This window comes from Pempheris klunzingeri, chromosome 20 (genome assembly GCF_042242105.1).
Source record: "Pempheris klunzingeri isolate RE-2024b chromosome 20, fPemKlu1.hap1, whole genome shotgun sequence".
NCBI classification, from domain to species: Eukaryota; Metazoa; Chordata; class Actinopteri; order Acropomatiformes; family Pempheridae; genus Pempheris; species Pempheris klunzingeri.
In genome coordinates, this window is record NC_092031.1 from 2,957,682 (window position 1) to 2,973,631 (window position 15,950).

General features: G+C 41.2%; 1 protein-coding gene across 1 annotated transcript in view; it reads left to right on the forward strand.

The window, feature by feature from the left end:
• Window positions 1–15,950, forward strand: part of LOC139220160 (PH and SEC7 domain-containing protein 1-like) — a 44,388-nt gene that overhangs the window by 7,544 nt on the left and 20,894 nt on the right. The window contains exons 3-7 of the mRNA XM_070852229.1: window positions 30–221; window positions 1,756–1,836; window positions 3,088–3,200; window positions 4,414–4,472; window positions 5,725–5,814. Of these exons, the coding sequence (XP_070708330.1) occupies window positions 30–221; window positions 1,756–1,836; window positions 3,088–3,200; window positions 4,414–4,472; window positions 5,725–5,814 (535 nt within the window). The remainder of the gene's footprint in view (window positions 1–29; window positions 222–1,755; window positions 1,837–3,087; window positions 3,201–4,413; window positions 4,473–5,724; window positions 5,815–15,950) is intronic.

Sequence of the window (15,950 nt, forward strand, 5' to 3'; positions counted from 1 at the left end):
CCTCTTCAACCCCTGAACCGTCTCAGCAGGGAGAAGGCCCGCCTGGCGACAGATTCGGAGCTGGACCAGGACCTCAGCGACAGGTTGGGTCTGGGCAGCAGCGACACTCTCACCAACGGCAGTCACCGTGCCGACGTAGCAGCCGCCAAACGACTGGCCAAGCGGCTCTTCAACTTGGACGGCTTCAGGAAGTCCGATGTGGCACGCCACCTCAGCAAGAAGTGAGCTGACGTGTTGTGGCAAAGCCTTATGGGTCTGAAAATCTCAGAAGTGTGCTTGCTGTTGCTCCTTCTCGTAGCTAGCACCCCAAACACCCCAGCAATCCCCCTGCACAGACTAATCCCTGCTAGCCAAGACCGTCCACAACATAGGTGCAGAAATATATATAAACACCACTCTTGTTCATGTGGCGTGAAGATTATCCTGCTCATTGCACGGCCTCCTACTAAAGAAAACAACTGTCTGAGACAAAATAGTGACATAAAAAGATTTATATTGATTTTTAAATAATTTTCATGGCTCCAGCTATCAGAACAGCGTCCATAGCAACGGTCTGTAATACAGAAATAACAGACCGTTGCCATGTTTGACCAATCAGAATCGAGCATTCAACAACATAATGTAGTAAAGTATAGTAAAGTAGCAAGGCTATGTGTCAGTGTCTAAAGTCAACTATTAAAGATTAAGATTAAATATTTTACTGACGCCTTAGTGGCACCAAACTATGTGATATCTGTGTTTCTACATGTGCGGCCTCAGAAACTGTCCAGAAGCAGCAGCTTAGCAACCACAAGTGACCACTGCGATTACCCGGGCAACCACTTTGAACTCCACAGCAACACTGAGGAACACCATAGCAACCACACTGAAAACCATATTTACCGTCTCTTAACAGCAACAAATAGCTACCGCACAGCAGCCAGCATGAATAACTTAGCAAACAGTGAGCAGTCACCTGTTGAGGTGTTAGGAATCAGCAGCCATCCTGGAAACACCTGCAGCTCCTTAGCAACTACTGAGCTCCTACCTGCTGCACCAGTAAAACACAACAGACACTATCACACATTTAAACGTCATTTATTAATAATATTTCTACAGCAACAACCTCTGCTACTAATAAATGTACTTTTACTACAGCTACCATCGACCCTTATGAAATTATGAGCAGTAAATCCAAAAGCTCTGCTGCTACTCATAAACAATAAGAAGCCAATGTGCTCAGTTCTCTGAAGCTGTGATGTAATTGGCATCTTATTAGAAAAAGCTCCTGTCTAATGTTTATTGAATGAAAGCTTATCTGCCAGAAGCAGTGCACATTCAGGCTCCTGAACATTTACTGTACATCAGTGTTGTGTTTTACTGGATCTGCATTCCTCCGGTGCCGCGGTGCTCCATCGGCCCGTCAGTCTGTCAGCTGCTCGCTCGCGGTGATGAGAAAGAATTTTGGATTAAAGGGTTTCCTCGCTCTCTGACAGATGCACCCAGCGACTCTCCTCCTTTTTTCTTTTTTCTTTCCTGGCCTCCGCTCTGCAGCTACAGCTGACCGTGTCAGTGCAACACTGACTGACTGACTGACTGACTGACTGACTGAGGCCCTTCAGCTTTTATGGTCACTGCAGGATTTTTTGCCTCTTCTTCTTATGTTGTTTTTCTATTGCTGTAACCCTATTTTTATCATTATTATTATTACATTATGTCATATGTTATCATGCTGTTATTTTATATCTGTCTGTCTGTCTGTCTGTCTGTCTGCAGTAATGACTTCAGCCGTATGGTAGCAGAAGAGTATCTGAGTTTCTTCAACTTCACAGGCCTCGCTGTTGACCAAGCACTGCGGTGAGAGCGCACAGTACAATACACTCAATATGCCACTGGAAATATTTCAATACGTGTTTTATCTCTTATGTGAAGTGAAGATCAGATGCAGAAAATAATGCTGAATAGTTGCTAAATGTTAAATATATGCCGGGCAAATAACCGACCATTGTCTGGAAGTAAAAAAAAAAAAAAATCAACACAATCTTACAAATAAAGAAGAGTGTTTACATCTTTTCTGTGTGATGGCAGCTTTTGATTTGACACCAGTTACATGAAAAGCCTTTTTGTCAGTATGTGGATGTGGATGCTCTCCACTGTGGAACACCTCCCTCTAGAGGGCAGCTGTGGCCTCGCACTCAGAGTAAAAAGACAGTTTGTACAGTTTGTACAGTGAGTAATGATATGCACTCAGTGGTTATTGTTAAACAGATGTTCATAATGTATTCCTTTTGTTTTTCCTTTATTTTATTCATACAGATATTAGTTGTCTTGAGAATTCGTCCTACATACTTTCTACTCACTGTCACAGTTCAACAGTTCAACACATACATAATATATAACAACCATTAACGTGTGTTTTTAGATGTTGTCCTTCATATTAGTATAAAATTTTAATAAGCAGTATGTGATTAACATTAAGTAATGACCTACTGAGGTCTGTTACTGAGGGAAAAACAGTAAATACAATAATATTGCAATGGTAGAACTCTCCAACACAAGTAAAGTCTATTAAAATGTACTTATGTACATAAATATGTCAATAAAATGTACTTAAAGAGTCTAAATTAAAAGTACTGATAATGCAGACATGTTAATATTACAGCATTATGTATATTATACCATTGGACTACTTTTAACTATTTTATGTCTTGTTAGGAGTTAATTCTGCATCTTATTGTAGCTTATAAATTGTAACCAGATAAATATTATGTAGTTAAAAGTATGAAGTAGCATAAAATGTACTTACTTACCTCAAAACTGTATTTTCAGGACAGCACAGTACAAAACTAACTAATTAGATATTGTTACAAAATAGCTAAGTTATTAATACTAACTAAAGTAATTGCATTGCATTAATGATGCTAATAAATTACATATAAAAACATTTAATGAGAAAACAGAAATCATACACATAAATCTGTATATTCTCTGGATTGATCAGTTATTATGGTTTAGGACCTTTTCTCAGTGGACCATATCGCTTATTGCAAATTAAAACATGTCGTCTTTAATCTGCACTGGACTGTTTCTGCGTGTTTGTGGCTGCAGGACTTTTCTCAGACAGTTTGCCCTGATGGGGGAGACTCAGGAGAGGGAGAGGGTGCTGTCACACTTCTCTAAGCGTTATTTGGACTGCAACCCAAGAGTCATACCATCAGAGGGTGAGTACTGCAGAGAAGTCTCCACAGGCACCAGAGAACGGAAAAAGTTGAGAAGAAAATAGATGTTCCTGAATATTTTAATACATTAAAACATCCTTAAAGTGACAAAAATCAATGTTTTATGACGCTACAGAGAATTATCACCTGAATCGCAAGCTGCTGTTTTCAGATTAAAAGCTCTAAAAACCCCTCTGTTCACTACCTGCTCAGCACCAACCAGCAGAAAAACACAGTTTGAGACTAGCTGGTCAACAAAGTGGAGCCTTCAGCAGATAAAGTGACAGATATTTTATTCAGAAGGTGGTGGAGACCAAAAACAGAGCTAAAAGAGAGTGAACATTGGATTTAGATTCATCAGGTGAACCCAAACACAGCTCTAAATGAATGGTACTGTTGCTCTATAACTGCTGGATGTGTAAACAAGCAACTGTTTGTTAACACATTTGAAATAATAACTTTAAAGGGGACAATATGTCAGTGTTATGTTCTATTTCCGCTGCCCTCAAGTGGCCCAAAAAAAAAAAATCTGTTGCTGCACATTTAAGTAATGACCTTTGATTCTTCTGTAATTACTGTAATAATGTTTGTAAGGACAGTGTGAGTGAAAATTCACCTACTGCTCAAAAAAAAAAACAATACGTCTAAAGGAAATCTGTAGATCTAGAACCAAAACAAATTAAAAAATTATACAAATGCTAAAAGTTTAATTTACTTTAATGAAAATAAGTGCCAAAAATGATCCTGTGACTCCAGTTTGGTCGCTGAGTGGCATCGTGAAAGCTGTTTTATCCATCAGACAGGTATTCTGTCTTAGCATGGCTAACGCTAGCTAGCTAAAATGCTGTTAGCTAACATCAAGGTGTATCAGATCATTTTATAATGATTAGATTGATAACTACTGTGTATCCACAGCATCTGTTATATTAGGATGGATTAATTTTTCTGCACCATCAACACCTTTATCATATTTTAATCATTTTGTTGTTGTTTAATCTGTTTTTGACTGTAGTGCTAGGCTAGTAAGCTAACAGCATTGTTTACAGCATTTGAATACAGTGATTACAACCTTGTTTTTGGATCATTTGATTAAAAGGAATGCCCTAACACTTGTGGGGGTAACTTTTGTTGACATCCGTTGCATTTAAGTATCTGTAAGTTTTGTGCGGATGTCTAATTTTGCAGACTGAGCTAATGCTAACTTTCCATCCTGTAGATGCAGTTCACACTCTCACCTGTGCCCTCATGCTGCTGAACACCGATCTGCACGGCCAGGTGAGTAAAAACCAATAAATAGGTTAACATACATGTGTGCACAGTACGTGTGCAGACACGGCAGGTGTTGCAGAGCGGATAAACTAATAAAATATTATTAAACTATATTATTAGAATATAAAAGCTGCACTCTCCTCAAAGGCCCTTTGATTAACTGTGGAGGTTTGGGAACATAAGCCTGATCACCAGCTGATTCGGGTCTGCAGGTTCGCCTGGCGAGCTTCTTTCACCATCATTAATCTGCTACTTTTATACTCAGAGCCTCCCTTTGCAAATCTGGGCCATTGGCGGCTCTGCTCGGTGATAGTGCAGCTCTGAACGATTAATTAAAGTGGCTTTAGAGGTGACTGGATAGGAGATCAGCTCCTTTACAGAAGAGCAAATCTGGAAAGTTTCTACAAATGCGAACAGATCTGCTGTGAGTTTGATCTTTGTTGTCATCACGATCATCAAAGTGCGAGAGGGGACTGATTGATGCGGGATTGGACTTTTTAAGTTTTTGGATTAATCCATCATCAAAAGTGCCTGTTATAAAATCCCTGATATTATACCAGAGAAAAGCAGCAAATCCTCACATTTAGGGAGACTGACTCTGCACATTGTGAAGCATTTCTGTTTATAAATGTTTTAAATTAATGCATGATTATCAAAATAGTGGCAACTGTATTTAATTAATGGACTAATTGCACTGTCCATAATTTGAAAATTGTGTTTTATCTGATTTCATACTAGTCCTTTACTCTACAATTCTTTTTTGAGAAACATAAACACACCATTTTTTTTGCATTTTGCATTTAAAAAGTCTAAAGTTGGAAATTTTGATTAAATCAGGAACAAGAGGATCTGAAGTATAAATAACGACACTTAATAATCTGATGATTCAATGCTGATTTCCAGTGTTCAGATCATAATAATTATCACTGTCACTATTATTATACCTGTTCTGTTCATCCTGTAGCAAAATAATAGTAACAAATTATTGATGAATTGTTTTGTATAATCGGCATCATCCATATTTTTGAATATTGGAGCATGTTTAAAAAAAACAGAGAGAGACTGATGGGGGTTAACTATTCTTTCAGTTAATTTTGATTTATTTCAAAGCCAAAAGAGAAAGAGAAAGGTGCTCGCTCTGAAATTAATTAAAAACTGATTTGAGTTAACCGAAATAGACCTCATGGAGGAGTTGGTTCGTGTTAAATAAAGAGAATAAGGAAAATAAAAGATTTATCTTTTTTCTTTTCCTTTTCAGAACGTCGGCAAGAGGATGTCGTGCACACAATTCATTTGCAACCTGGAGGGACTGAACGATGGCCAAGATTTTCACAAGGATCTGCTTAAAGTAAGCTACTTTCAAGTCTAAAATAGCACACACACACACACACATGCACATGCACACGCTGTCATACACAGACAGACATCCCAAATGAGAGCGAGCAGACTGTGTGTGCCAGCATTGTATTGTCCCTCAGATCTGTGCGACTGAGCCTGGCTGTCTGGCCTGCGCTCGCTGCCAGCTGGCATCCACCTCATCTCCAGAGGCCTCCAATCACAGGCCTGCACGGGCCCGCCACTTCCTGGTACAGTCCAGCGAGGACTAATTGTGATGTGATCTGGAGACGAGGAGGGTGACACATAGCCTTCCTGCGGGTGTCTGTGTGCGACAGCATTAGAGATTAAAGTCAGTTTATTTAGGCCAATATAGCACATTTAACAACAGCAGGAGTCGATACAGGAACACGTGATTAGAGGGATGATACCTACAAGGATATAAAACATAATTCAATAATCCATATTAATCATGTAATGTAGGTTTCCAATGAATGAAACCATGACGCTCGACATGATGCACATCAAATAATCCGCAGGACCACTTGGTAAAGTTCAACCGTTTATTTTGAGTTTAAACTATTAACTTAAAAGCATTATTGTAAATAAGAACTGTAAATAAATTAACTTATAAACACTGTAAATATTCTGTTACTGTTATTATTGTTTTATATATGAAATTATTATTATTATTACATGAGCCGGCAAAGAGCCACACAGGGCTGGTAGAGTAGATGGCCAGTACACCACTGACGTCAAGCTAATAATTCAGTTATTGTTATGATAAAGTTGGGCTGTTTATTTCTAAATACACAGGTAACACTGCCAGACACCCACTTTAGCATTAAAGGAAAAAAGACTCAACCTAATTACACATTTACAACCTGTTGCACCTTATGCTGCTCTCCTGTCCATGCACCTTATTCTGTCCTGTAACCCGCTGCCTTAAAAATGTGCCTTGACTGCATAGTTTTTTTGTATTATTCATTAACATTTTGACATTAGTTTTTATTCCTTTTATATTATTTTGCCTGCTACATGTGAGTTTACCACAAGTACTGCTCCAAATTTTAGCTGTACTCATTGAATCTTGAATGAAATGAGGACCGAGTCACAGTAAAACACGTTATTTCCAGCTCTTTGGGGTATAGTTAGTGTTTTATTTGTACCATCGTGCATGCTATTTGCGTGGTCGCTAGCCTGTGCATGCTTTAATGGAGGACTGGAGGCTGTCTCAGAGCCCGGTTACCTTTGGTTTGTGTGCAGGAGTGAGAGGAGCTGCTGTGAGAATGACCTTAGTGACCTGGGAGGCAGAATGTGCTAATTCATTTAAAGAGAAATAGTAAGATTTTAAAATCAATTCTGTTAACAAATATAAGTGAGCCTGAGAACAGGAGTGATGTGTTGAAACCAGTTGAAAGTCTAACAGCTGCAATTTAAACCATTTGGAGTTGAGAAAAGGTGGAACGGCTGTAAAACTGAGTTTGGTTACAGTGGATGGTGAGCCATCAGGCGGGGTTCAGACGGAGGCCTGGGGCTACGTGATGTGGCGAAATAACCCAATCAGTGCTTGCCGGCTGTCCATTGGTGGTGCCTAATGATGATGCCGTTGATTAGTTTTGTCCGCAGAGTGGTCCATCAATGTGCCACAGGGTCCATCGAGTGCAAGTCAACAAGTTGTAATGGAGTATTTATAATGCATGAGGGAGAGGGAGAGGGAGAGGGAGAGGGAGAGGGAGAGGGAGAGGGAGAGGGGGGCCACGTCGGTCTGCTGAATTAATTCTGAAATGAAAAGCTGTGTGTTATGAAGGACAGATAGTATCCACACTGCGGCCATGTGACCGCAAGACTGTTTTATTAATGCTCGTATTGATCCAGTCGTCTTCATCACGCTTTCCGTTTTCCACAAGCTCTTTTATTCTCTTCCTCTCTCTCAGTGAGACTCCCTTTCTCTCTTTTCCCACTCCTGACTTGACATCATTTCTCTCCTGAAGCTCTCTGTCCTCTCCATCACCAGCTATTCATAAATCCATCACTAAGTTTGAGCGTAATGCCCTTTGAAAGGTTTTACTATGCAGTGATTTACCAAATCAGATTAAAGGACGGATTCACATGTTTTAAAGTGTGTCTTAAAACAAAATCAGCATGGTTATATGTACATTTAAAGAGTTATTTGTAGCTCAAAGGCCCCATATTATGCTAAATTAAATTTTTAATGGCTTTTCAACATAAATATGTCTCTATTGTGTCTAGAGATCATCAAACGTCCTCTGTCTGTTTCTCCTGCTCCATCTTTCAGTAAATGTGTGTGAAAACGCTCCGGTTAGATTTGACTCCCTTTATGATGTCATAAGGGGTGAAATGAAACATGATATCAAGTGGATGTGTTCCAAATTTAAGAGCGATCTTATAATAATGTGTAAATCCATTCCTAGAAAACATGTGTAGCGTCGTCCAGTGTCAGTAAATAAATACTAATTATAATGATAATGATGAAGATGATGCCTCTGGTTGTGCTGCACTGATATTTTTATACTTTTAAAGAGCACAACGATGTGCAGTAGGAGGGCTAAAGTGCTAAATCTGTGGTTTTAGCTCTTTTAAAGGCAACATACACTCATAATTTCCTCTGAAAAGAACCTTTACACATGATGCCGTGTTGCACTTAATAATAAATACAACATCTTAAAGAGTTAGTGAAGCAATATCCGTTTAAGTGTACGCTACATTTAGGATGTTTTTACTGCTTTACATTGTCCTCAGCGTTTTATTGATTTATACTCCATTGACAAAAGCCTTGCAGATCATGGGAGTTGCTGCTCCACTGCTGTTAGCTTGTTTTTGGACTGTTTTAACCAGTTTGGATCCAAATTAATTCGTCAAAAAACGTGGTTAAAATAAGTTTTTTTCTGCTGCCATCATCCACAGCAGTACATTTCTAAGTGACACACTACCTAAGGATAAATACCTCATACAACCCCACTTTAAAAAATCTGAATTAACCCTTTAACATGATTATTAGATATTATTAACTAACCTCCACAGAAGAGCTAGTTTGTGTAAATCTCCTCTTCATAAAAACCTTATAACAAACATCCTTTTCCTTTCCTTGCCTCTCCCCGCCGTCCTTGCATCCCTCATTTCCTCCACTCATTTCCTTTTCCCCCCCCATTTCCCCTCGTCGGTGCCTGGTATCTGTGTTTGTATCTGCTGTAAATACATTAGGAATGAGCCAGAGAAATCTTCCCCTCTGCTGCGTCTCCCACGGCGCTCATTCTGCACAACAACAACAACAACAACAACAGCAGCACACATGACTGTACTGTATATCTCACACATTGTCACAGACTTGTTTCCTCTGACACCATTTTGCCGCAGCGTCATAGCAACCGTTGTGCTTCCATCACATCGTTCCTTCATTTCTCCACCACCCTTTCCCTCCGTCTGTCCCTCTGTTCTCCACGTTTTAAGTGGAGTTTTACAAGGTTGGGAAAAAAGAGCGATCAGATGTTTATTTATCTGATCGCTCTGATCACAGCAGCAGTTGGTGTGTGTTTATTTTTTTGTTTTTTCGACGGGCTTTATGAATGGCAGAATTGCCTTCGAGTCTTTTTAATGAATAACTACAAGGAGCTGAATTTTAGACATTTAATGACGCACTTCAGGAAGTCTGACGCATCGAGTTTGCATTTCGTCAGCGTTGGATTAAGTCAGAGCTCTGTATTAACATGGGCCGCATCCATCATACAGCCCAGTATAATGTGATTATTCAGGACTTTGCCATGTGTTGGAGCTTTACTCTGAGGAACAGGAAAACAGGAGGGGTGCTGAACTACTGCGCCCTGTAGCTGAAACAGAAATCAGCTGCCTGGTCAACTGGAAAATAACGAGAAGGGCTTTGCATCCCCATGACACCTCTTGTCGCCTCTCGTCCTTAGGTAGACTCCCCCCTTTCTCTTTCATCACCAAATAGTTCCTTTATTTCTGTATTATGTGCTTTCTCTCTTGTTTTCCATCTTTTTCTGCTTCATTTGTCTCCTTCAATAACTCTCATTTTTCCTTTTCTCGCCGTGATTCCCTCTCAACTCCCACTTTCTCTTTCTCTTTCTCATCAGTTCAGCTCCTTTTGATTAAACCCTGTGATATGTTTCGCATTACCGCCACAATAGAGGAGCAGAACGGAGCAATCTCCTGAACTGAGTGTGTGCAGCTTCGGCCTCACAACCCTTTCTTGCACGCTCCCCAGCACAGGGATTAATACCTGGAAACACTTGATTTTTTTTATTGCATTTTCACCTTGAGGAGATAACGAAGGAGATCATGAGTGACAAACACAGTACAAACCTCTGATCATGATCTCTACAGGAGGCGGCACCGTGAATTTCCTTGAATTTTCCTTTAAAAAAAGTCTGTAACGTCATCATTTATTCACTAAGCGCTAAGCTAAGCTAAGCTATTCACGTTTTATCGATACACCAGCCTTCCCACCTCACCAAAACAATGTTTGGTGTCTCCATCCAGATTTATTTATGCAAATTACAAGTGGGCATAAGACATTAATATTGACTACTTCAAACTACTGCTTTTGGCCTCCAAAAATGTACTTTTTTTGACTTAACCCACTGATTGCAGTGATTCCCTTGAAATTAGATGATCACAGTCTCAAATTTTGCAGTTGAACTTGTTATTTTTGGCCTGATGGTGGCAGCGGAAACAAACTGTACACTTAACACTGACCTAACACAGTATTATCATCTTTTAGTGGTTTATTTAAACATCCAGGAGATACAAAACATCATGTTTGTGTTTACCTGATTAATTTAAATCCAATTTGCGCTCTCTTTTAGCTCCGTTTTTGGTCTCCACCGCCTCTATCTGACTCTTTAGCCGCTAAACACTCTCCAACTGTGTCTGTCTGCTGTTTGGGCTGAGCAGGTCATGTACAGTGGGTTTTTACGGCTTATTTTCCAGAAGCAGAGCAGCGTTAAATAATCATATGTTCATGTAACTTGATCAAAAGTTGATTTCATCAGAGTATTATGATGATTTAAAAGATGAACTTTTAAAATACCAGCATTGAAGCGTATGACTGAGTCGAGCTGATGGGCGTTCAAGCCACCAAACCCCACCAGTAACAGGATGGATGGAGGTTGCTCAGAGTCTACATACAGCACAGTGCACATGCCAATTTGAGTACTGATGCTTGTTTGTCTCAATCAGTGTGTTCTCATTCTGGGATTCGTAATGAGGCAATAAACTATCTTAATGTACTCCAGAGGATATTTCCTCTCCCGGTTACCCACGCCGGACCATCAATCAGCAGGGATGTGACAGGCTGCTTGCAATCCAAACACAGAGGCCCGTCAACAACACTCGTTTTCAATCACATACTAGCAATAAACAGAGCAAATTGTTCTGCTTTATTACAACGTGAGTCTTGTTTTCTATTAACATTATATCCAAGTTAATAGCTGAGATCTTAAATAGAAGTCAGAGAGTGCAATGTTATTATCACCCCTAGAAAGGATGGACAAAGTGAAACTGGAAACTGGAATTAACCTTTAACTGGGCTCTGAATAAGCTAAGCTAAGCTAAGCTAAGCTAACTACTGGCTGTGCCTTCACACGTAACCAACAGATATGAGAATGTATCAGTGTTTTTATCTCACTCTGCACCAGAAAGCATATATTTCCCAAAAATGTCAACCGATACCTTAAAGAATTTGACTTAAAAAGCCGTTTTAACGTTTCTACAAAATTGTTCTGCAAACATGTGAAGTGGACTTGTGTGAACTTAGACTTACTGTAACTTGTCCACTTGTTTACTTAACCTACTTTATTTATTTATTTACTGGCTCGCTCATTTCTGTGAAACCCTTTGTAGATCATATCAGCTGCTTTCGCTGCACTGCAGTATTTGGATCATTTGTGTTCATAACCGACGAGCGGCTCACAGTTTGGGCAATCACCACAGAAAGGAGCGATGAAGACTTGTGGTCCCACTTGCCACGGGGATCTTTAAAGTCTTCATCACCACTTCATGTTTCTTTACGCCTCTCTAAAGGTTGCATGGAAAACATAACTGCTGTGTAGCTACCAAAGCTCCCTGCAGAATTTGAAGCTCTGGCTTCTGGCCCAAGCTAGTGCTTTAGAGCAAACTTTCCTCCTTTATTGTGAGGCTCAGAGATTCATAGGTTTGCTCTCTCTCTCTCTCTCTCTCTCTCTCTCTCTCTCTCTTTTCAGCACTGCTCGGGGCTTAAAGCTTGAAGTGGGATCTAATGATGCACTGAAGTAGGTTACCAGCCCGCATTAGAGCAGGAGAACAAAATCTGCTGAAATGAAAATGTTGTACAGCTCAATCAGACGCCGAACCGCGCTCTTCAAACAGTAATTAGGTGCACTGATGTTATCGATTGCGTGGCGGCATTGATGGCGAGGGAAAAGACAGATGACTTATTTGTTTTTGTAAATGAGGGAGAAGAAATCATTCTCGCATGCGTCGCTGCTGTCGGTCTGGCCCAGCTATGGATGATGTGTCTGAAATCTGCGCAGGAGCCTCGGTGCCAGCGCTCCGCGACCTCGCCAGCCTGGGCAAAGACAAGGAGGTCATTTCTGAGGAGGAGGGAACGAAATCGAAAGACAGATGCTTCTAATTACACACGTCGTTACTGATTTACATACTCGGTGTGTACCGAGAGAAAATATCACTGCTGAAATGATCGTGCGTGTGATTTATTTGGCATCAAGGGCCTTAAACTCACATGACTTTAAAAGCCACAGGACAGACTGTCCTCTGCTGCTTCAAGAAATTTGGCAGAAAAATCAATTTTTAACAAAAAATTTCAGCTGATTACTTTCCAAAGCCGAGCGACTCTTCTCCCCTCTCCTCCTCCTCCTCCTCCTCATACTGCCCTGCATGTTTAGCAGAGTGATGTTGCTTTATTCATGGACACTCTTTGCAGATGAGGTAGAAACTGGCCACATCAAGCTCCATAAGAAATGATATTCTTCTTAGAGCTGTCTGAGCTCGAGGTCAGCCTCTAATTCAGGCTTAAAAACCAAAACCAACCATAAATTGAACCTTTGAACAACTATTATGTCGTGGCTCAGTGGGAGAGCGGGTCATCCAGTAGTTAGACGATAGTCTGTTTATAATAATAATATAATAATATTGAATCTCTTAATTGTTGTCTAAAATCTATTAAAAACACATTAATGACATGTTCCTTCATTAACATGAACACAAGCTGTAGTTTATTTTGACTCGGTTCCACATACATCATCCTGTTGCCCCAAATACTCACTAGTGCACAAAATGTGTATCAGTCCGCCGCTGAAAATAGTTCCCAGGAAGTATCAACTGTAAGTAAAACAGTACAGTTGTCTTTTTCTGATCAGTAAACCAAAATGTGACGGCGCTGCACATTTGTTCATAATGATATGATTTAATTTATCTTGGAAAAGTTCCCCAGTGAATCCAGAAAAAGACCAATAAAGACATAAAGTCTTCAATCTGGACTCATCCTGTAAAGTGATTGAAACACCTGCCGTCCAGGGCGGCGCAGAACAGACTCCAGATCCACATCTCACACATTTTTACTCTAAGAATACAAAAAAAGAAGATGTAGTGCTGTGGAAGGGGAAGGGGCAGAGAGAGAGCGTGAAGAGGAGACAGCTGCTTAGGTCAGCAGAGACTGTGGATACACTCCCCCTCTCTCTGAGCTGTCTGGACTCTCCGTGAGGGACGGACGGAGGGATTTAGACAGGATGTGAAATATTGAGTGGGATGGAGAGAGGGAGGGAGGGAGGGAGGGAGGGAGGGGGAGACTGACAGCAGCAGAAGGAAACTGATAGAGGGCACGGAGTAACGAAAACGCCACATTTATTTAGCTTTTCACCGTCACTTTGTGTGCAGGTGTTTGCTTGTTCTTTGTTGTGCAGCTTCGTTTGAGTTAAGTGCTTTGCTCAGAGGCACCCTGCTGGTTTTCTTGGGATTCAAACTTGAAGCCCACAAGCTGCTGCCGCTGCCCACAGAGGGAGGAAGGGAGGAAGGAAGGGAGGGAGGGAGGGAGAGGATTACAAAGACAGGGAGGCAGTGACAGAAACCTCCTCATTCCTGTAGCAGGCTGTCATCTTCATGCAGGTTGTTTTGGCTGCACTCCCTCCGGCTCACTGATGCTCCTTTCTTTTCTCTCCTGGTAGATTCACAGGCGCTGGCGTGGCAGCGGGGGGAGGGGGGGGAGGACAGCGCTCTCATGTCAGCTCGCTGACATGTCCGCCCTGATGGCTTGTGTCAAAAGACAGACACTTGTCACGAGGGATGAGGTGGTCTTTTTTTTTTTTTTTTTTTGTTTCCTCACAGTAGCAGCACCCATTAAACTTTTATTGTCACATTTTAAATTTAGCAAAGAACACAAGATGCAGAACAAGGGCAGGAGGACGAGGATGAGGTTGTCAAACTGGCAGCAGACAAACGCTCAGTTCATTAAACAAAGATTTAAAAGCATCAAGAATTAAACAAACAACAAAAAAAGAAAGTAGGGCATGAAGCAACGTCTGTGTTTGTGGTAATCCCGTACGATCGTGCACTGAAGTACTGTATTTGACGGCAAATTCAAAGTACTTGGATTTTATTCAAGCGTTTCCTTTTAATGCTATTGACTCTTCATTTGTCATCCATCCATTTCCTTCCACTCATCCGGGGTCGGGTCGCGGCAACAGGTCAAGCAGGAACACCAAAAGTCCTTCTCTTGATGCTTTCCAGTTGCTCCTGTGGGATCCGGAGGTGCCCCCAGGCCGGATGATATTTATAATCCATCCAGCGAGTCCTGGGTCTGCCCCCGGAGTCGCCTCCCTGTTGCCCGGAAGACCTCCAAATGGACGCGCCCAGGAGGCATCCTGACCAGACGCAGGAAGCACGTAGAGGAGCAGCGAATCTACTCCGAGCTCCTCACAAAATCTTTGAGGCTGCAGAGGAAACTCATTTCGCCTAATTGTATTCACAGCCTCGTTCTTTCAGTCATTACCCAAAGCTCGTGGCCGCAGGTGAAGGGTGGAACAAAGGTCGGCTGGTAAATTGAAAGCTTCGACCTCCGGCTCAGCTCCCTCTTCACCACAACAGTCCGGCACAAATCCGTCCACCATCTACCGCCCCGTTTTAGCCTCACTCCTGAACAAGACCCCAGATACTTGAACTCGCTCGCTTGGGGCAGCAACTCCCTCCGAACCCCATAGTTACTTTTCAGATAGAAATGTTCCTGTCCAGTGGAAACCATCAAAAATTAATAACCACAAAGCTAAAAAAAGTTTGCCTGATGAAAAGTCGACTTTTTAGGGATCTCACAGGACAGTGACGCTGCAAACACATGATGGCCAAATACCCCATGATGCATTGCTGTAGACTAAATTGCACAACAGTATATAAAGTAGCTTGAATGAGCTCAGTCTTAAACATCTGCAGCACTAAGATGCAACATTAACACATTAAAGCAGCAGTGATATTAGTCCAGAAACATCAGATATAAAATTAGAAAACACTGACAGGGAACGTTTCACTGCAACATAAGTACATTTTGCTGATAATAATATTAATTAAGGTTTTGAGTGCACGAGCGCAGGGCTAGGTGGTGAACTGCTAACCGCTAACATGCTAGCCGGTCAGTCACAAAACTTCCTCATTGCACTGACATTGTGGTCAATACTGTACGCTTAGTTCACTTAATAAACGCTTATCAAAGTGCTTCTTTTTGCCACTGACAGGCTCAGATTGTTACTCAAGGTGTCTGACAACATTACAGAAAGGATCCAAACAGAGAGAGACCTGGAAGATCCTTTTTGTTTAAACAGAAACAGCCGTTGTATCGCATTATTCAAACCAACCAGACCCTGTTGACAAAAACAGTAATTTAACCTCGCAGAGCACATTAGTTGCTGGTCCACTACTGTCTTGATCGCTTAGCTTCTTTGTGTTGTTCTGTGATACACAAATATTGTGTTGGATCCAAAGTGAACCCGTTAAAACACAAGACAAACAACAAGAACACAAACAAGCAAATTGATCGAGGCAGCAGAATACCAGCAACTCCTGTGTAAAATTATTGTTTTTGTCAATGGAGTCTGGTGGCTTTGAGCTGAGCGACACAACAGCTAT